General features: G+C 48.4%; 1 protein-coding gene across 1 annotated transcript in view; it reads left to right on the top strand.

The window, feature by feature from the left end:
* The first annotated feature begins 9,040 nt into the window (after positions 1-9,040).
* CHD3 (chromodomain helicase DNA binding protein 3) overlaps positions 9,041-21,532 on the top strand; it is a 67,546-nt gene continuing 55,054 nt past the window's right edge. Inside the window, 1 exon segment of the mRNA XM_077806628.1 lies at positions 9,041-9,520. Coding sequence (XP_077662754.1) covers positions 9,322-9,520 — 199 coding nt within the window. The 5' untranslated portion in view covers positions 9,041-9,321.

The following is a 21,532-nucleotide window of genomic DNA, read 5'->3' on the forward strand; positions in this document are numbered from 1 at the left end:
TGTGTGCGTGGGGGGGGGATGGTTTCAAGTTTTTTCCCTCGCTGACGAGAGCTAGAAATGTATGATTTTTTTTTCTGTTTAAGCGAAAGCTGTGATTCTCGCAGAATCACGTGACTCCGGGAGCTTTAAGAAAAAACCATCAACGATTGGCAAGGATGAATGGAGCCTCACGATTCTCCCAGCTGGCAGGAAAGGCTGTGATATCAGCTCCATTTTGCAAATAAGGAAACTGCAGTCTGGAGAGATTAGCAACCATATTTTCAAGTGTCCTCTAATTATGGGATACTTGAGATTACTTAGACCTGATTTTCAGAGGCTCACAACTCCACAGAGAGCTGGGGTTGCCGAGCATCTCTGAATAGCAGGCCCTAAAATCCTTAAATCTGTCCCCTAAGAATCGAGGGAATCCCAAATTTGGAAAAATCTCTCTTGAGTTATTTGTCTACGGTGACACATAAAGTGACATATGCTTAGGAAAGACGGTGTAGCAGTGATGTAAGACATGGATGTGGCAAGAGGATGTCACATGAATAAGAATTCACTGACACAAAACTTTAATTAGGTTGCCCTGAGGTATTTTGTGCCCTTCCGGAACGTCAAGTTCAGCAAAACTCAAACCTCTGAAAACTAGGCAATACAGAGTCAAGGTACACGCCGACACAACCTTAACTCTGCCCTCTTTCAGCACTGCCCGATTTACATTTCTCATAGTTGCACTGTGCCTTCCCAGATAGTGCGTGTAGGAAGATTCTGGGTCATACCAATGGTCCATCTAGCCCAGTATCGTCTTTCGACAGCGGCTGGTGCAAGATGCTTTGGAGGGAGTGAACAGAACAGGGTAATTATTCCTCATCATCATATCTTTTTTGAGATGGGGTGACCAGAACTGCACACAGTATTCAAGATGTGGGACCATACATAGCGGCATGATGATATTTTCTGTCTTCTTATCTATCCCTTTCCTGCATGGAAACTTTTTAAAAACACCATAATAGAGGCTCTTGTGACAGTTCAGCTATATTCACCTCTTGGACCAGATCCTGTGCTCCACTTAAGACTAGATCAAGAATTGCCTCTCTCCTTGTGGGTTCTAGGGACTAGCTGCTCCATGAAGCAGTCGTTAATGGTGTTGAGAAATTTTATCTCTGCATCCCATCCTGCGGTGACGTGTTTCCAGTCAATAAGGGGATAGTTGAAATCCACCATTATTATTGGATTTTCTGTTTTTGTAGCCTGTCTAATCTCCCTGAGCATTTCACAGTCACTCGGGGAACAGGGCATGTGACAACTGTAACAGAATTAAATGCCTTCTCTTTTCTAAAGCACAGCTTGTTTTTAGGTGATCTGTATCGAACAGGCCAATGATGGCCATCAACTGAATATCCACCTCCAGGACCTCGCTAGATATCTATCCAGGTGGCTCCCCTGCAGACTAAATCCTTCTGGGATTTGTCACGATGCCGATGCTGTTCTGAACAGGAGCTCCCTATGCCTTTTCTGCACTCAGACACTGAGCCTGCTCCCCAGAAACAACCCCATACTTGCTACATTTTACAATCCCTTCAGCAAAGCTCTCAGCCGTGGCTTCTTAGTAGGGATGAAGAGCAGCTGGTTAGCACCGGCACATCCAGATGCTGCCCAGCCTGGTGACACTGACTGGGGCCCGAGAGACTCCCCTCCTTCCTCTTTAGGGAATCGTGGTTCCTTTGAGCCATGGGGAAGCCCCGGGTCTAGTGCGGTGACAAAATGCAATTTGAAGGGCAGACGTGTCTATTGGCTTGGAGCTGCCAGGCCCGTCACTTCAGGGAGAGTACATCCCATCTGTGAGACAGACAGCAGAGAGTCATCTGATGACGTGGACTTTAGCGCACGAAAGCTTATGCTCAAATAAATTTGTTAGTCTCTAAGGTGCCACAAGGACTCCTCGTTGTTAGAGTCAAGAACGCCGCTTTTGCTTGCCTGACTCCCAGCACGTGCTTTTCATCAGGATTTAGTATTGTGCCAGGTCGGGAAGGGGGTCAAATGGTTCTGAGCTTGACTCCTGGACAACTCCGCCACCACCGATGAGCGTCCCCCTTACAGCTATGGCAGTCACTGGCATGGAAAAGTGATGTTAGGGAAATGTTCTGTGTATTTTTAGCTGCTTTCGGGATGATTTAGCAACTGGAAACAAGGAGGAGAGCCAGCATCACATAACCAGCCAGCTCTCTATGGACCTCAGCGTGGGAACCACTGCGCTAGGCACTTTACAGACCTGCAAAGGAGCCATACGTCCTCGATTAGTGTGATAGCACCGACTGGAATCAGAGCTCCGTTGTACAAATGCATAGTAAGAGACAGTCCCTACAATCGGAATAGACAAGGCAGACTAACTAGGTTTAAAATTAAGTTTGATAAATTGAGGAACAGGGTGATATCACTGGGGTGGTCTGTGATAGCAGGAGACTGGACTTGATCCAGAAGGTGATCAGGAACAGTCAACATGGATTCACCAAGGGAAAGTCATTCCTTACCAACCTGATTGCCTTCTATGATGGGATAACTGGCTCCGTGGATATGGGGAAAGCGGTGGACGTGATATATCTTGACTTCAGCAAAACTTTTGATAGTCTCCCACAGTATTTTTGCTAGCAAGTTAAAGAAGTATGGATTGGATGAATGGACTATAAGGTGGATAGAAAGCTGGCTAGATCGTTGGGCTCAACAGATAGTGATCAACGGCTTGATGTCTTGTTGGCAGCCGGTATCAAGCGGAGTGCCCAAGGGGTCGGTCCTGGGGCCAGTTTTGTTTAACATCTTTATTAATGATCTGGATGATGGGATGGATTGCACCCTCAGCAAATTTGCAGATGACATTGAGCTGGGGGGTCGGGATAGGGTCCAGAGTGACCTAGACAAATTGGAGGACTGGGCCAAAAGAAATCTGATGAGGTTCAACAAGGACAAGTGCAGAGTCCTGCACTTAGGACAGAAGAATCCCATGCACTGCTACAGGCTGGGGACCAACTGGCTAAGAGGCAGTTCTGCAGAAAAGGACCTGGGGATTACAGTGGATGAGAAGCTGGCTATGAGTCAGCAGTGTGCCCTTGTTGTCAAGAAGGCCAACGGCATATTGAGCTGTATTAGTTGAAGCATTGCCAGCAGATCAAGGGACGTGGCTGGGATGATTTAGTCAGTGTTGATCCTGCTTTGACCAGGGAGTTGGACTAGATGACCTCCTGAGATCTCTTCCCACCCTAATCTTCTATGATTCTAAGGTCGCTTCCAGTCCAATATGTGTCCATTGGTCACCTGACGGGTGAGTGGCAGCAAATGCATTCGACTCCTGGACTCCAGGCAATTTACAGTCTAATCTGGCATGAACAGAATTTTCACAAGACGGGGCCTAGTCAATCCTTCATCTCTTGGATGAGATGTGTCCTGGTTGACAAGCGCCAAATGTACAGACAAGGATGCAGTCTACAGATGTGACGCCAAAGAGTTGTCAGCTGAGGATGAATTTTTGGTCCAGATTCAAATCCATAATCAAGAGGCAAATAAAACCCCTGTAGCCCGACCCTGATTATCTGTGCCATCCCGTTTCTTTATCCCTAACCTATGCCGCTTGCTTGGGTGTTCAGAATACCCTTAAATATCGCTGTTCTGCTTTTTAAAAATGGCGGCAACCTTGCACGTATTTTTAAAATTTATTTATGCACTTTTAATAGAAAGGTCTTTCACTATGTTCTCAAAAGAAGCTGCTTTGGAATGACCCTTTGGTTGATCTACCTGGGGCTTCCCAGTGAAAATGGTCACACAAAAGGAAATGAAGAATGAATCTCTCATCTGCTTGACCAGTGGTAGCCTCTCACTGAAAAAGAGAAACAGCCCAGCCATCGAGGAATGATTCAAAGAAATATGGGAGATTTGTGATTATGGAAAAATTAACACAATTATTAACAAAATTAACCAATTATGTATCCAGCAAAATAGACAGAGAGATAGATAGATACTTAGATATCTGGTTAACATTTATTCAGTACTCAAAGTACATTCATTTGCAAAAAAAAAAAAAAAGAAAAGCACACCCTGTTCAATTTTTTTGAATATTAACATTAGACAGACATACCTGGTTATTGGTGCTTTCTCTGTAGTATGGTGACACCTTGTTAAATAAAAAGATCTGATGACTATATTCCTGTGTAATGTCTCTCGAACCAAAAGCTAACTGTTGTGATGATTGTCTTGTTTCTGATATTTACATGGCAAGGATTTGCAAACTTCTTAAAATTCCCTAAATAAATAGTTTAAAGAAGAAGACGACTGCTCTGATCTTTCTGATGGTATTAATACTTAACATTTCTAGAACATCTTTACACCCAGGTCCTCAGCTGATGTAAATCAGCATAGCTCCATCAAAGTCAGTGGAAGTAACCAGTTTACACCATCTGAGACATCAACCTTTAATCTTCAGCGCACTGCATTACTGCCTAATTAATCCTCACCATGACACCAGTGTGTATTGTTACAGGCAAGTAATTATCGTCATTTTTGTTTCACAGAGGGGGAAACGGTGCCATAGAAGGGCAGAGTGTTAGTGGCAGGGGTAGGAATGACGCACACTCCATGCTGAGAAGCAAAGCGGCATCCACCCGTTTCCCCAAACCTGGGCGCATCCTGGAATTTTTCCAGCTCACGGTTTTACAATCTTTCCAAAGATTTTTTTTTTTTAAATTTCCAAAATTAAAAAAATACATACTGTATTTATATGGAAACCAAGTCCCAGAACAGTACCCTGAACTACCTCACTTAACTAAGATCACATCTATATGATGTTATATATATTAACGTGCTATTTTTGTCAGCCTTAAAATCCACCCCTGTGCAGATGGCGAGCCCAAGGCCTATGCACCCATTAAAGCCTACTGAAAGTGAGTGACGGCTCTGTTTACTATCAGCTGTACTGCATATTACCCTGAGTAGCCCCACAGTGGAATTACTCGCTGTAGTAAATCTTATGCCATGCTAATAAATCCTTAGCCAGGATTCAGACACAGTTCTTCAGACCCTAGTCGAAAACTTAGCCCCATTATGCTGGGTGCTAAACATGTATGTAGCAGAAGAGGCAGACCCTACCTTGAAGAGCTTACAGCCTAAATAAACCAGACAGATGCGGGGACTGCAGCACAGAAAGAGAAAGTGACTTGCCCCCAATCCTGTAGGGAATGTGTGGCAGAGCTGCAAATTGGGCCCTTTTCTCCTGAGATCCCGACCTGTTTCTGACCTGTGAGACCATGCGGTGGTAAATGCTACAACTTTTCTAGTCCATGTGTGCAAAAATTAGCCGGGGTGAAACCATGGCCCGTCACTGCCAAAACTCCCACTAACTGCACCGGGCCAGCATTTTGCCCTCTGGTTCTTTAGCGTTGAACGTGGCATTCCCCCATTGTTATAGGTCGCCACACAAATTTAACATGTTATTAAAGAGAGAGAAAAAAAGCATCAGTATAGAAAACCAGTGGGGAAGAGGCCAAGGCCATGGCAGTTGTCTTGAAAGATTTTCCCAGTGCAAACAGAGCCTGAGACAGTTCCCTTGGGGGAATTACCGTCTGGGTATGGCCGTCTCGGCTCTTTGATCCTCTTGCAAGACAAAATGCAGTGGGCGAACCATTCTGATAAACACTACGACTTCTCTATTAGCACTGTGCTATGTTTCTTCAGTGGTCTCCCTCTGACAGTTGCTGAGCTACAGAGAAACATCAAACAGAGATGAGAGACGGGGTAAAAAAAAAACAACCCCAAAAAACAACACAACCCACCAAACCGTTCCCTGGGGAGTATAGACCAAGCCACAAACAGCCAGGGTCAAGTTGAAGAAGAGTTTCTCTTATTGTCAGAAAATGTGTGTTTTGCTCTCTGTGTATCTTTTTGTTTTTTAACAATATGATAATACCATACTAACCACCCTGCAAACATAATAAATTGGCAGCTTCGAAACCAGATGATCAGATGCCCCTTTAATTTCTTCCCCCTTCCCAGCAGCTAACCAGAGGACAAAATAAGTCAAAGATCATGAAATCAACTGCCACAAAAAAGCCCTTGTCTATTGCATTTTAAATCCAAAGAGAAAAACCCCAACCCACCCCTTTCGCCTCCAAATTCGTCCAGAACCATTGGCTTCTAGCGCTGCCAGGGAACTGTTTCAACATGAATGAATAGGATCAGCGCCCATGCTCCTGAGGGCTGTAGGGGGTGTTGAATTAAATATAAAAGGCACAGAGGGAAACATTTGGTTGGCAAGCAGTGTTTCCCTGCAGGCGATGGGCATATCCTATGTGGGTATTTATGACTATTCTGCAGGGGGAATGGAGCTGAGAATTAAACAGCATTCGTAGTGGTGTGCATGCAAATCCGAACCCTTTCCTACCAGATTTAACACCACAGTTAATAGAAATACAGCACCTATGGCTAGGTTACGATTATGAAAATTACGACTGCAGTTGTAATGCAGTTAAAACTCCTTGCAGGGAGTTCTGCCTGTGTTAAAATTGCACAATCGGGTCCTACCTTCTAATGGTCACCTGTCTTAGATTCCCAACTTTTTTTTTTTTTTTTTTTCAGATAGATTCCCCAGAAATGTTGTCCCAGAAGGCTGGCTACCTCTGACAAAGAATGCCGTAGAGTCTTCAGAGTTCAAAAGTCTTGTCTAGAATGGGCTTTATCCAGAAAATAGAGACTGCGGTTCTCTGGCCCGTATTATGCGGGAGGCCAAACTAATCTCTTCTGGACTTAAAATCTGTGAATTTTTCTCTCCTGGAATTGACAGTTGTAGAGAGAGATTACAGAGGGGAAAAATGAATAATCATCATACTTTCCCTGTAAATATTGAAGAGAAATTCTTCCCCCACCCAACCCTGGCTTGTAATTTTATTTGCTTCTTCCAGGCGTCAGAGTATTTGAAAATCAAAAAAGTTTAGAGGGTGTTTCATATTGTGCTGACATGCTTAACCGTTCCCAGGATTGGATCCATATTTAGAAAGGATTTCTCCATTTGCCTTGTGGTGTGATTAGCGGTCTCTTTTATTTTAATATACAGAAAACGAAACAAGCGGGGTATAATATGCCTGCAAAGGAAAACAAAAGGTAGAAAGATGGTTTAAAAACAAATATAAGTAGGGAACTCCAGGATCTGTTTGGATCCTCAATTAGGCCCTGATCCTACAACTGAATCTGCTAGCATAGACCAGGATTGGGGCTTTTATTTTACCTGCTATATTTTTTGAGTTGGTGAGGATAGTCCTAGAAACCTAGATGCATTTGAAAAGAAGATGGAATCAGAACAGGACTGCATCCCTTATTCCTACAGGAGGGGTTCCACAGCTTTCATTTTGCAGGGGTGCAGGTGGGGAAAGGGTATTTGAAATGCAGGTATTTTAAAGCTACGGGAGACTGTATTCCTTCAACATTTACTTTAGGAGCTCCCTGATTTTAAGGGACACAACCAAGCGGCCGATGAGAAGAAAAATAATTAAGCTTGGCATTCCCCAGTTCTAGGTCCAATTCTGTTCCTATTTCAGGCAGTTGCAGAACTCCCCCATCATCCTCATTAATATCGAAGGTCCCATCCTGCAAACAGGTACATGTGGGAGCAACTTTACCTGGGTAATCCCAAAGTTACATATATCTGTAACATTTGCAGGATCGGGCTCTGTGGATGAGTGTCCAGGTTGTATTTAGGGCCCAAGCCGACACATGCTGACTATACACATTGTTATGGGGACTACCAACTGTAATAAACGTTGGCTAGGATTACTGAACCCCTATCTCGCAATCACTAGGCACCGCAAGTATGTTGAGTCGCAGACATGCAGCCAGTCACAGGATCAGGGCCCTAGAGAGTACTGTATCCCTTATATTTTTAGGAGCACCCCAATTCCATTTGCATTTTGGGGGTGGCTGTCAAGAACCTAGATGGATTTTGTGTTCCAGCTACAAGTTTAGGAAAAATTCCCCCTTCAAAAGCAGAAGCTTAAAAGAAAAATAAAATAAGGTACAAACAATTATAATATTTTGTTCCCCAATTTTATGTGGGAAAAGTTAACAACAAAGAAACAAAAAAGAAAGGACAGTGGTTTTCAATAGAAAAGCAGGGGGTTGGGGGGGTAGAAATCTCGTTCTTTTGTTTTGTTTTGTTTTTTTTGTGAGTGTGTGTGGAAAACCTTCTTGAAAAAGATATCAAGGAAAAGACAGAGTTAAATCCATCCCCACGATGTACTTCACCGAATTTGGACCATGCGTTTAAATTCTTTTTTTTTTTTTCCCCCCTTGGTTCTTCCTCTCTTGCCTTAAGCCTAAAGAAAAAGAGAAAAAAAAAAACCAAAACCCCACCACTCCCTTCTGAAGTATTTAAAAGTAAGAAAGGAAGAAAAAAAAATGAGGGCCCCCCTTCTCTTGTCTCTCACATGAACTAGTAAAGCAGGCAAAAAAATTATATATATATATATATATATGGTGTTACTAGTATGGAACTAGTTAACCTTTAACAATTTATGCTGATGTCACACTGAGCATGAGTACTGATTAATCCCAGCCTTTTCTGTCCTCCCCCCCCGTAAAATATTTTTATTGAGGGAGGTGGGGGGGAAGTATAAGAAAAAAGAAATAATTTAGAGCAGCCATCTTTGTTTTATGCAGAAATCTTTCTCTTTCAGTTCCCCCCCAGTGCCAGGAATATACAAATATTGTTCATCTATGCAATGAGCTGAGAGATTCAAACAAGCAACAATAAGGAGAAAAATTAAGAGGGGGGGGTCTTTTTGTTGTTGTTGTGGCTGTTTTGGACTGATTTTGGGGGGGGCTGGGTTTTTTTGTTAACCTCAAGGAAGAGGTGTGTGTGTGTGTGGTGGGGGGGGGGGTGACTTAAAAATCAAGCCAGCCATTTTGTGTTTTTTTTTTCAATAAAGAAAGGGGTGGGGGGGATTTTTTTCCCTTTTTTTTCCCTCGTGGGGGGGTCTGTTTTAAAAATAATTTAAGGGCGGCCATTTTTGTTCCTTGCTCTTGTGGCAAATATTATGCTGAGCTGCCCCCTCAGAATTTAAATATATTTTAAACCTCCCTCTCGCTTCCTCCCCCCCTTTTATATTTTTTAGAGGGGGGGAGGGGAAAAAGTTAGGTTTTTTTCCCTCTCTTTTTTTGAATTCATGGGACTTTTTCAGGCTCTTCTTTTTTTTAGTGACTGAGGTGATCTGAAGTGGGGGGGGAGGATTTTTGTGTGTAGTGAAGGGGGGTTGTTCCCCCCCTTCTCTCTCTGTGTGTGTCCCTGCCCCCCCCCCCAGCACCACCATGGCTTCCCCTCTGAGGGAGGACGAGGAAGAGGAGGAGGAGATGGTGGTGTCTGAGGTGGAGGGGGATGAAGAAGAAGAGGAGGAAGAGGAGGAGGAAGAAGGAGCAGGGGACAACAGCCCAGGCGACATATTCCCGCCCGCTGCTGCTCCGCGGGCACCAGCAGCATCAACTCCACCAGCAGCTGCGGCTCCTCCAGGTAAACAACCCCCCTCCCCAGAGCCGGGCGTCAAAACAGCCCCCCTCCCCCTCCAACGGCTTTGGAACTTTGGGGGGGGGGCATTGTTTGTAAACAACCAACGGCTGCGGAACGTTAAGGGGCCGAGAGTTCCGACTTCCGAGGCTCCCCCCCCCCCCCGCGGCAGCTATCCCCGTCGCGCGCGCGCCGCTGCCCAACGGCTTTGGAACGTTGAGGGGCCGAGAGTTCGCAGCACCCTCCCCCCCCGCGCTGCCCAACGGCTGTGGAACGTTGAGGGGCCGAGAGTTCACCCCCGCCTTCCCCCCGCAGGCGCGCGCTGCCCTGAGGGGAAAGTTTCCATTCCCCCCCCCCTTCCCCTCTTTGGATCGTTGACGGGCCGAGAGTTCCGATCCCCCTCCCCCCTCCCGTGCGCCCGCGCTGCCCAATGGCTTTGGAACGCTGAGGGGCCGAGAGTTCAGCCCTACCCCCGCGCGCGGTCCCAACGGCTTTGGAACGTTATGGGGGGCCCCGAGAGTTTCTGACCCCCCCCACCACGCGCCTCGCGCGGTGCCTAAGCGCTTTGGAACGTTGAGGGAGCCCCACCTGCCCCCAGAGATTCTAGTCCCCCCCCTCCGCGTTTTGAAGGATCAGGATGGGGGGAGGGGTACAGGCAAGTCCCCCTCGACTTGGTTTTGAGGGCCCTCCCCCACCCAAAGTGGCCTCAGTGGGGCCCGATGTTCCCCCATGGATTCCAATGGAGAACAAGATTGCCCCCTCCACCCCCGAATGCGCGGTGGCCCTGATTGCTTGGGGCCTGCTGGGTGTTGGCGGGCAGGACGGGGGATGCTGGGTGTTGGCAGGAGTGGGGGGTGCTGGGTGCCTGGCGGGCAGGACAGCTCCTGCTGGGTGTTGGCGGGAGTGGGGGGGGGTGTGCTTGGCTCCCGGTGAGCAGAACGGGGCCCACTTGGATCAGCTGGCACCGGGTGGCGTGGGGGCTCAGTAACCTGTGGGGTGGGGCCTGCTGGCATTAGGGGCGGTAGGTGTCATTTGTCTCTCTGACTCGTGGTGGTCTCCAGGGGATGGGATCTCAGGGTGTAGGGAGCAGATGGAGATCAACACCCAACCCGACTCAGTGCCCTGTGGGATGGGCCACCATGGCTCCGGTGCCAGGGAGAGCGTTGGACTCTGGGCAGGGTGAGGGTGAACTGGGAGTGGAAGTGGCTCGGCTGTCCATGGGACAGGGCCACGGTGGTTACCTATATCTGTGTGTGGTGGTCCCTTGTGGGGCGGAGGTCAGTAGCCACCCCTCAGGCTAGAGTTACATCACCTGTGACAGGAGTAAAGGGTGCCTTAAGGAATGAGGCCCATTCCCCTCAACAGGAGTGGATGGGTCAGGGCCGGGTTGGTGATGGCGGGAGTGGAGGGTGAGGGGAGGACGGGGTTAATGGGCTGTGGGGCCGTGGATAAGTCGGGGCCTGGTTGGCGATGGCAGGAGTGGAGGGTGAGGGGAGGACGGGGTTAATGGGCTGCAGTGGCAGTGGATGGATCAGGGCCGGGTTGGTGATGGCGGGAGCGGAGGGTGAGGGGAGGACGGGGTTCATGGGCTGCGGGGCCCATGGATGGATCAGGGCTGGCTTGGCGATGGCGGGAGCAGAGGGTGAGGGGAGGACGGGGTTAATGGGCTGCGGTGGCAGTGGATGGATCAGGGGCGGGTTGGCGATGGCGGGAGCAGAGGGTGAGGGGAGGATGGGGTTCATGGGCTGTGGGGTCTGTGGATGGATTAGGGCCGGCTTGGCGATGGCGGAAGAGGAGGGTGCAGGGAGGACGGGGTTAATGGGCTGTGGTGGCAGTGGATGGGTCAGGGGCGGGTTGGCGATGGCGGGAGCGGAGGGTGAGGGGAGGACGGGGTTCATGGGCTGTGGCGCCCGTGGATGGATCAGGGCTGGCTTGGCGATGGCGGGAGCGGAGGGTGAGGGGAGGACGGGGTTAATGGGCTGGGGGGCCCGTGGATGGATCAGGGCCGGGTTGGCGATGGCGGGAGCGGAGGGTGACGTGAGGCAGGGAGGTCAGTGAGGTCATGGCCAGGCTGAATGTGGCGGGTGCTTTTCAGGACAGGCTCGTCAGCCAGGTTCGGAGAGCAGCGGGTCGGTGCCTCATGTCAAATGGCCGTGTTTCGCGGGTTGCCCTCAGACCAGTCCATATTGCCCCTATGTAACTGACTTGCTTCCTACTTCCTGGGGCCCATCCCCTTCGTGTTGGAGTACTGGTTTAAAAAGTAAACATTAAACGTTAATGAAATCATGGGGATGCAACCGAAGGCTCTTGTCCTTTAAAAACATTTTGAATCTTTTCCTGCCGCCAGACATATCTCTCCCCAGATTCGCTTCGATTTGCTGTCCCTTATAAAGAAAACGTCAGGCGTGGCGGGGGGAAGGAAACATGAGGAATCGGAGGAGCAGAGAAATCAGGAAGTGTGGGCGTAAAATGCCACTGGTTTTACTTCTCCCTTTATCGTTGCCGTAATTATTAATTTATTTTTAGTCCAGTTAACACATGGAGGCCCTAATCATGGTTCAAGGCCCCATTGGCTTAGGCTATGGGTACCTGGCTAACACATATGTCGTCTCTGTCGCAAGAGTTTACAGTCGATCTTGCAAAGACTTGTCATTCACCATGCGTCATGTGAAAGACGTGCAGGTCTTTTGCCTTCGTCTAAATGGACAGTCTCTGCCCCAATCCTGTTCTCAGCAGTAGGGTCTTTCCGCACATGGATTGGTCGAAACGATCGGTGCGTAGAGAGAGAAAAATTATTAGTTTCAGCCTTGTAGGTAAAGGATTTGTGACTTTAAAAAAAGAGGAAATAAAGCCAATGTTTTTCTGTCACCAAATTTGATTTCCAGGTCCACAAAGTCACTTTGCTTTCTGTTGATTTAATAAATACGTTAATTTTAATGTTGAGTGTTTTTGGGCGGGGGTAGTTATTGATGCCAGTGTAAAGACTGCTGTCTTCCTCGACCTGCTTTTGTAGCATTCCCTGCCTGGCGGAAACTTGTGATCGCTACGTATATAAAACCATGTTCAGTGGTTTCAAAGCATTGGGTTTCTGATCCTGGAGACACTCGGGTGAGTAGCTTTGCTCATGGAAGTTGTCCCATTGGCTTCAGAGTGTGAGTCAAGTTCCTTGTGTTGTGTGTTAAGTCATGCCTGGAAGATGTATGGCTTGAGAGCTGTGTTCAAATCCTGCCTCTGCCCCTGGCCTTGCGAGGTCACCTTGAGCGAGCCGCTTCCCCACCCCTTGCCTCAGTTTCGTCCTCTGTGAAATGAGGCTAAAGATACTGTTGGCCTGCTTTGGAAAGCGCTTTGAAATCTACTGAAGAAAATAGGTAAGAGCTGGGGATAATTATTATATGAGAAAGTGGAGGAAAGATTTGCAGGTTTACGACATAAAAGGTGTGGCTAATTTAAAGAAAGGCAAAGATTATTCCCCGTTGCGAATACTGATTGAAAAAAAAATGCTAGAGAGGGAGAAAAACATTCACTTTATTTTCTCTTGATCAAGAAAACTCACTTTTCAGTTAAAAGGAAAAGGTGTGTGTGTTTAAGCTCCAAGTTTTAAAATAGAGTCTCCTCTTCCCCGCTTTTCAAAATGGTCAGAAATCTGTGTTTCAGTTTTAAAAGCAGCATTGCTTCATCACGAAACCGGTGTCCCTCCTTCCCCTCAATCTTTAAATCCACCTCCCGATTCTCCACTTGTAACACTGAGGCGCTTAAGCGAAAGAATCCAGAACCGTTCATAAAATGACAATATGGCTTTGCTTTTTATTGATTTGTATTCACGTACAGGCTGCTGAGCAGAGATCAGGGCCACCTTGAACTAGGCCTTGTATTGAGTAGGCCCTGATCCTGCAAGGCTTTTCAGCATTTATGATGAAAATCCTGGCTCTGTTGAAATCAGTGGGGATTTTTCCTTTGTCCTCAATGAAGCCAGAATTTCGGCCAGAATTTTTTAACTTCTAAACACCTCCAGACCAGGAAGGTAGAAGATCACAGGTTGACTGCTTTTCCCAGAGCTCTCCCTTTCCTGAAAACATCCGAATTGTGGGGCTGCTTCTGGAAAGAGTTAAAGACACGCATAGCAATGTGGACAGCTAAAGTCACTGATCGAAGCGGGATTCCTTGTGGGATCAGAATTAAGCACCCAATTAAGTCTTCGCAGGATTGGGTACCTGCAGGATGTAACACCCTGGTGCCCGCTTCGGACGCTAGTCTAAGAAGCAAGTTCCTGGTTTGAAGAGGTGCAAAGGCTCACCATTTGTACTGAAGTCTGCTGGAGCTGGATGTGCTCAGCACCTTTGCAAATCAGATCACTAAAGTTTGCAGGAGGGTGCTTTATAATTACCCCCCAAAAGGGGCACTTTAAGTAGTATTTCCCCGTAAAACAACCAAATGGAAATTCTTACGGGATCTGAGAAACGTGGGGATATGTTTAGCCCCTGATCCTGTGATTGATGACGGATCCAGCTGGAGGATTGGCGGCCTTGGTTGCTTTCCAGCGTGAAATCTCTTCCAAAGTAGCTGTCCCCTCTCCTGAGTAGGGCACTGGGAACTCCACCAGGTTTCCTTGGCAAGAGTTTTCCTCACATTGGTCCTAAAGCGGTGACTGCTTTTCCATCTCCTGCTAATCCAGCTCATCGTCTGAAATGCTGGAAGGTCTCAATAACCTTTCTACTTCTGCACTGGGTCTCTGATCTCTCCCGGCCCCCGTGCTGGAGCTGCATTTACCAGGGACATTTCCTTGTCAGCTGGTGTCCCTGTGGATTTATACCAGATAAAGGCTAAATTTGCAAAGGGGCTCAGCAACCCACCTGAGAACAAGGGGGAAAGAGGTGGGCATTACGCACTTCTGAAAATCTGTCTGCTTCAGTCAGTTGCTTAACGGGGGACCCAAGCGCTTGCTGAAAATCTCCCTCATACCCTGTGTTTAATTCGGCAGAGTCCCGAGGTGCGTCGCCAAATGAAGTTGTACCCGTAATCCCTCCCCACCAAACCTGACTGGCGAATTTCTACCTTGCGGACAATGATTTTTAAAGCCACTATTAAAAATAAGAAGGGCCCATTCCCCTGCCCTGGTGGAAATGCCTCCTCCCACCCCCCTGTCCCCTTTCGTAGATAAAGGATCTGTTCTTGGTTTGCTTGTCTTTTGTTTAAATTTAAATATGCAAGTGGAGTGGAAAAGACATCTGTAGTGAATGAGATGAAGATTCTTGAGTCTTTCTTTTGTTGCTGGTTACAGGGAAATAACTCTTGATTTCTGGTTTTAGTTAAATCTACATCCCACCATCCCTTGTTGCGTTATATAATATCTATGTGTGTGCAAGTATTTTTATATATATATATATATATATATATATATTAGAAATAATTTTTTTTCCAAGGTAGGGAGTGGAAATGTCACGTGTGTGGAAAATTCTAGTTGATTGCCTGCCAAAATACCCGTCTCGGCTGCGCATGTGCATCAATATTATGATTAGGGAGGGGGGGGGAATCTGAAAGGGGTGGGGGGGGAAAAAAGAAAAGATTGATGGCAGGATTAGAAATTGACGGGATTGAGGGGCTGTAAGGATGCACTGTGGCCTGCCCCACTCCCCTCGGCTTTGTCAATTACATCCCACCGGGAACTGAGCAGCGGCGCAGGGATGGAACAAGGTGATTCAAACCCACAGGGCTGAAGAGATAATGTTGTATTGTCAGAAGAAACTGGGACGGAGCCAGATGCTTAGACAGAAGGGGCTGGTGGCTGAGGCAGGCTCCGACAGGAATCTAGGCGGGGAGGGTGCGAAGGCAAGTCCACCCCGTTGGCTGCGTCTCCATTTTTTATTTTTTGCATTTTGATTTGCAAGGCAAAAGAGCTGGTGGTGTCAGCTACTGTGTGTGTGTGTGTGTGTGTGTGTGTGTGTGTGTGTCAGAGGGCGGTGTTGTCATTTCTAACCTAGCAAGGCATCCCCTGTTGAGGTGACTGGCATCATCCGACAGGTCATTCCTCTCTGTGCGGCTGAGTTCATGTTTGCCCTGCACCTGGCGCAGGGGTTTGGCCAATGTCTCTCTCCCGCAGCCAGCATGCGGTGTGAAGTTGCCAAAGGATTATTAGATGAGGAATCCACCCCGGGTAGGTGGTTGCAGGCTCCTGCATAAACCAGTGCATTTGTCTTGTCTTCCCTGAGGTTGTTTTTTCCCCTCCCTCCCTCCCCTGCAGGCCAGGGAAATCCATTATCTTCTTTTGTAAATCCAGGCTCACCGCTCTGTTGCTCTGTTGTACCCAAGGCCCCGATCATCCAGCAAGTGGGACCCACTTGTATGCTTTGTTAGATTGGGGCCTGCGGGCAAAGACGTGGCAGTGTGAATTTAGCACTGGTAAAGGATATTAGCTTGGGATCCTGGAGAGGACAGTGTGATCAGTGTGCTTAATCTGTGACCTACAGGGACCCTCTCCGGGGGCTTGAGAGGGCAGCCGTGACCCCGTTTAGTTCTCGACCTCTGTCAAAAGACAGCCAGTTAGTGCCAGCTGTGATTTATGTGGCCACCTGCCCCACGGGAAGCCAGGCTAAGAACCCGCCAGCTTGTCACACGTGTAGGGTCACCGAACAGACGTCGGATAACGACGCGGGCTTGATTGGGATGGATGAGCTAGAGGAGAAAGGCTCTGTGTCCGGGGGATGGAACTCCTGAGCCAGGAGACAGACGTGCATGGCTTTCTTGGGCAAACTCTGGAGTCTGATCCTGTCTGTCCAGGGGGCCCTGAGGGGAAGGGACGTGTCGTTATCCCCAGAACTGAGGGCCCCAGGGATCGAAGGCCGGATGTTTAAAGGTTTTTAGGTGCCTAAATCCCATTCATTCCAAATACCTGTAAAAATCTGGGTCTCGGTGACTTGGTCGTATCAGAAGTCTGTGATGGGAATTAAACCCAGATCTTCTGAGTCATAGTCAAAAGCTTTACCCGCAAGACCCTTTTCCCTCCGTCCTCTGCTTAAACCTAACTTTTAGGGGTCTATCCTGTAAAGTGCCGAGTGCCCATGGCTCACGGCAGGAAGTGCTCCTTGATCAAGGTGTAAGGAGGGGAGTTGGGGCGCTATGGAACAGTTTGAATCCAGTCCAGGTGCCGTTAGGGTAGGGAAGGGTTCCCAAAAGGTGGGGTATCCACCTCTCAGTTGTTCTCAGGTGTCTCCGTTTTTATTTTAAAAAGACCAACGCTACCGGCGGGAGGGAGACAAACCTTGACAATGTGCGGGAGACAAACCTTGACAATGTGACAATGTGATGCAGCGATGCTTCCTGAATTTGCAGAGAGCCTGCACCCTTTGGTCTGAGAGAGGGGATTTGCCCCAAGTGCAAGCGACGTTCCCTTTTAGCATATGCACAGCGTGCTGCAGGTGGTAGGTGACCAGATTCATCACTGAATTTGGTCCGGTGGTTGGATCATTTGCTTTCTCAGCCCAGGGAGCGCGTGACGTGAACGCTGATCCATGCCCCCCAGTGATGCCGCCTGCGGGGGACAGCTCAGCTAGGGAATGAAAGTCATTCCTTTATGACGGCCGTATGGCGGCCCGTTGTGTGAAACGAGTGCAGGGTTCTCAGAAGTCCCGCCCGAGCGCCCATGTCAGACAAAGTGGTTGTAATGCCCCTTCTGGCCTTCAAAATTGACGCCGGGGACCCGTTGCTGGCCGTCCCAGCATTGAGGCCTGGCTGGGTTGTGCCTGTTTCTGTCTGCTAATTATCTTCCGTCTCCGGGGCTGCCAGTCTGGCAATTGCCTTGACACCAAATTAAAAAAAAAAAGGGATCAAAACCCTGTCACCCTGGGTGTGAGGAATTTGGCTGCACGGTGGCGGCAGTTGGGATTCTGGTCTCGCTGGTTTGAGGATGCTGTTCTGCGTTAGTCACACTTGGGGAACGTTCCCCTGCGCTCTCCAGTCAAGCAGGTGGAGAAATTGCTCACGGCGGGGAAAGGAGAGGGGCGAGGCGTGAAAACGGCTTTCTAATTGCTTGTTGAGCGGGCTGTCTCGTGACATTAGCCAGGCCCCGTTATGTCTGGCCTTCCGGAGCTAATCCAAGCTTCTGCGGAGGAGAGCAGATGTTTAAACCGCGGTCCAAAAAGGGCGCAGAGGTTGATTGCCGCTGGGCTGAGCAAGGAGGGAATTGGAACGGGGGGCGTGCTTCAGAATCCCCGTGCTGCAGCCCACAAGCTCTGTCCGTTTTTGCCGGTATGCTGAGGACGGCGCTGCAAAGCTCTTGTGCCATTTGTTGATTTCCTTAAATCCTCAGCTCCCGGAGTCATGAGACTTTCAGCTTTGGCTGTTTGAAAATAGCAAGCTGCTTCCTCTCTGGGTTGTGGGGGAAAGCTTGAAAACATAAAGCCAGGAGGAGAAGGGTGGGGATCCGGGATTTATTATTTATTTTTTAAATCTCAGGGTTTTGTTGTTTTTTTTAAAGCCGACCTCATAATTTTCTTTGCGGCCGGACTCATGGGTTTTGAAGGCTTCGGCTTGGCAGCGTCCAGTGGATTAAAAAAAAAAATCCCCTTTCCCTGAGGTCTGGCTTCAGTCATTCATACTACCCTGGGCCACAGGCGAGGGAGCCAGAATCTCTTTTCCTCTGCTCTTCGGCACATAACTCAGAGCCTTGCTTGTTTCAAACCGCCGTCGGCCTTGCCAGGATCCCGGTCATTTGACATTCGATAGCTGCTGCGAGGTGATTGACTCATGGGTTTGCTGCTGCTGGCCTCTCAGGTCGTGACCCATCTTGGGTTCTGATCCCACTGGATCTCACAAGCTGGGTAGGACTCGGGGGACGGAGGCACCAAACTCAAGGAGGGGGAGTGGGATTACTATTAGTTGGTGATGGGAACGGTTCACTTCCTGTCTCAAACGCTGCTATTTTAGTGAGTGTGTGTGCCTATGTCTACCCTCCCAGCTGCCGCATGGACACACCGTAAGTGTCTCGGAAATCCAACGCAGTCTCGACTGTTTCTAAGTTCAAGTAACAGGATTAAAAGACAACACCACCTCAACCATTGGCAATTCGGTGTCCAGCTGCTTGCTTCTAAGGGCCTGGCCTGCCACGATGCTGGTTTTTTTGGGGGTTATTCAAACTTCTGCCTTCGATTTGCAGCGGGTCACTCTGCTGGCTGCCTCGAAGAGTGTGGAGATTTCTTAGAGTTTAAGTCTGAAGGATCATCCGATGAAGTGAGCTGTAGCTCACGAAAGCTTATGCTCAAATAAATTGGTTAGTTTCTAAGGTGCCACAAGTACTCCTTTTCTTTTTGCGAATACAGACTAACACGGCTGTTACTCTGAAATCTGACCTCCTGTGATATCACCGGGTTACGCCTATAGGGAGCCTGATTACTTTAGTTACACCAAAGCATCTTGATGTTGCGTTAGCAGGAGCGTCGTAAGCCAGACACAAGAAGTAATTCTTCCGCTCTGCTCCGCGCTCATACGGCCTCAGCTGGAGTAGTGTGTCCGGCTCCGGGTGCTGCATTTCAGGAAAGAGGTGGACAAATTGGAGAGAGTCCAGAGAAGAGCAACAAAAATGATGAAAGGTCTAGAAAACATAAGCTCTGAGGGAAGGTTTAAAAAATTGGGTTTGTTTAGTCTGGAGAAGAGAAGACTGAGAGGGGACGTGATCACAGTTTTCAAGTACATAAAAGGTTGTTACAAGGAGGAGGGAGAAAAATTGTTCTTCTTAACCTCTGAGGATAGGACAAGAAGCAGTGGGCTTAAATTGCAGCCAAGGGGGTTTAAGTTGGACATTAGGAAAAGCTTCCTACCTGTCAGGGTGGTTAAGCGGTGGAATAAATTGCCCAGGGAGGTTGTGGAATCTCCATCATTGGAGATTTTTAAGAGCAGGTTAGACGAACACCTGTCAGGGGTGGTCTAGATAATACTTAGTCCTGCCATGAGGGCAGGGGACCGGACTAGAGGACCTCTCCAGGTCCCTTCCAGTCCTACGATTCTACATTCAGGAGACTAAACTGGCAGAGAACAGAAGAGACCGAGGTGCCCCCAATGTCCGAGACTCTTGTGATACTAAGTGAGATTTGTGGCCAGGTGATCCCGGCAAGCAGTCTGCACCCACTGAAGAGCCAGGCGAACCCCTGGCAAAGGTCCCTGCTGATCTGACCTGGTTGGCGGCGGGGGGGAATGAATTCCTTCCTGAGCCCAAATCTGGGTTGTGATTTCAGTCCTCCACCCTGATCACCTCAGAGAGACGGGCAGACTGGAAATCCAACAAGCGCCTTTGCATCTGATCTTCCCTCCCTGCGTTTTGGGGTGGGGTGGGGGGCACCCCGTTGTGCCCTGACCAGGCTCCCTCGCAGCCTTCCTGCTGGGGCCACAGGAGCAGGGCTGCCTCAGAACTCTGAATCGAACTACACATCAGCTTTGTGCGTGTTGCTACCAATCTTTTGTCCATCCTGAACCTATTTCCATTGAATTTAGGGCGAGTTTCAGCAGGGCTGGAACAAGTACAGGGTGCAAGCCCAATTTAGGGGACTAAGGGTTTAACTGCACCAGGAAATCGACTGGAATAGTTCCCCACGTGAATACTATTCTGAAATCAAAGTCGTTTTAGTCCAGAACAGTAACTCTGCTTAGGAAGAGAATTCAATTACACTGAACGAAGGCCTCTCTTATTCTGAACGAACAGTCTCCACTCAGGGGTGTAATGTGGTTCAAAAGCATAGCTTTCGTTAATCTGGATTAATTTCCCCAAATCCTAAAGCCCGGATTCTGTCTGTTCCTGTGCATCTGTTGACGTGGAGAAAGATCAGCGGTTTGGAAAACCTGCCCTGTGAGTCCGTGTGGAAGGATTTGATTTTTATCGGTGAAAGCTGGTAAATGTCGATTTCACCGTAGGTGCACCAAAAAGATGTCCATAGGTAATCGCTGAAATTTACAAATAGGCAAAGTAAGAAAAACGCTACTTGAGAACTCATTCGATTTGGATCTGAGGGTAGTTCGTTTGTAAATTTTAACGTGTGATGTTGACAATTTGTGTGTTAGCGGTTATAAAGGTGAACTTTTTGAAGCGCAACGTTATGGTCCTTAAATCAGTGGTCCCTAAACTTTTCACAGTCACGTCCCCCCCGACCCTGTCTGCGCTCCCGCCTGGGAGCCGGGGCCGGGAGTGGGGCTGTGGCTTGGGGGTGGGCACGGACGGGGTAAGGGGGCCGAGGCTGGGGCCACAGCTGTGGGTGGGTCTGGGGCCGAGAATGGACCTGTGGCTGGAGGTGTGAAATGACCAGCCAGGTCTGCCTACAAACCATAATTTCCCCTTACGCAAGGCCCAAACTCATATCTGCTGCTGCGTGTTTATTATTTTGCAAGAGAAGAGTAATGGGTAAATATCCGTTTCACCCTAAAAGCCCTAATAATGGTGGCTTTCCACAGCTGGACGGGTCAGTAGCACGATCCTAGGGAATGAATAAATACTGGAACGCAGCTGTCTGCCCTTTGGTGAAATAACAGGGTCTTCGGAGTAAATGTAGCATTTAGCCAGGGGGAGGTTGGGGCGGACTGCACGTGTGTATCTCTGCTGCTGGAAATCCACTGCCAGCTGTGAGGAGGATGAAGATGCAATCCGACCTGGTGAGGTCTTGTTTTGGAGAAGCATGTAAAGGCTTGTCAAGGCTTGAAACTTAATTTGGAGGAAGGGAGGGTGAGAATCGATTAGCGATTCCTGACAAGGAGGTTTGGTGGAGCAGCTATACCACTCAATTTCCCTATGTAAATAATCCTTAATAGATAACGTGTGACTCCATTCCTAGGAATCTTTCCAGGTTGACGCTGAATTCTCTGTAACCTACACCATACTTGAAGGAAACCGTTGGGCCAGGGTGAAATGCCAAAAGCTATTCTTCCTGCAGGGATCCTTCCTGCGGTGCAAATGGCGTTACGAAAAGAGAACGTTTCTCGGTTCTTCGCTCCTGACGTCAGTCATTCTCAGCAGTGTGGGCTGGGAATGCCAAAATTTTCAAG

The sequence above is a fragment of the Eretmochelys imbricata genome, chromosome 28 (assembly GCF_965152235.1).
Source record: "Eretmochelys imbricata isolate rEreImb1 chromosome 28, rEreImb1.hap1, whole genome shotgun sequence".
In the NCBI taxonomy this organism is placed as follows: domain Eukaryota; kingdom Metazoa; phylum Chordata; order Testudines; family Cheloniidae; genus Eretmochelys; species Eretmochelys imbricata.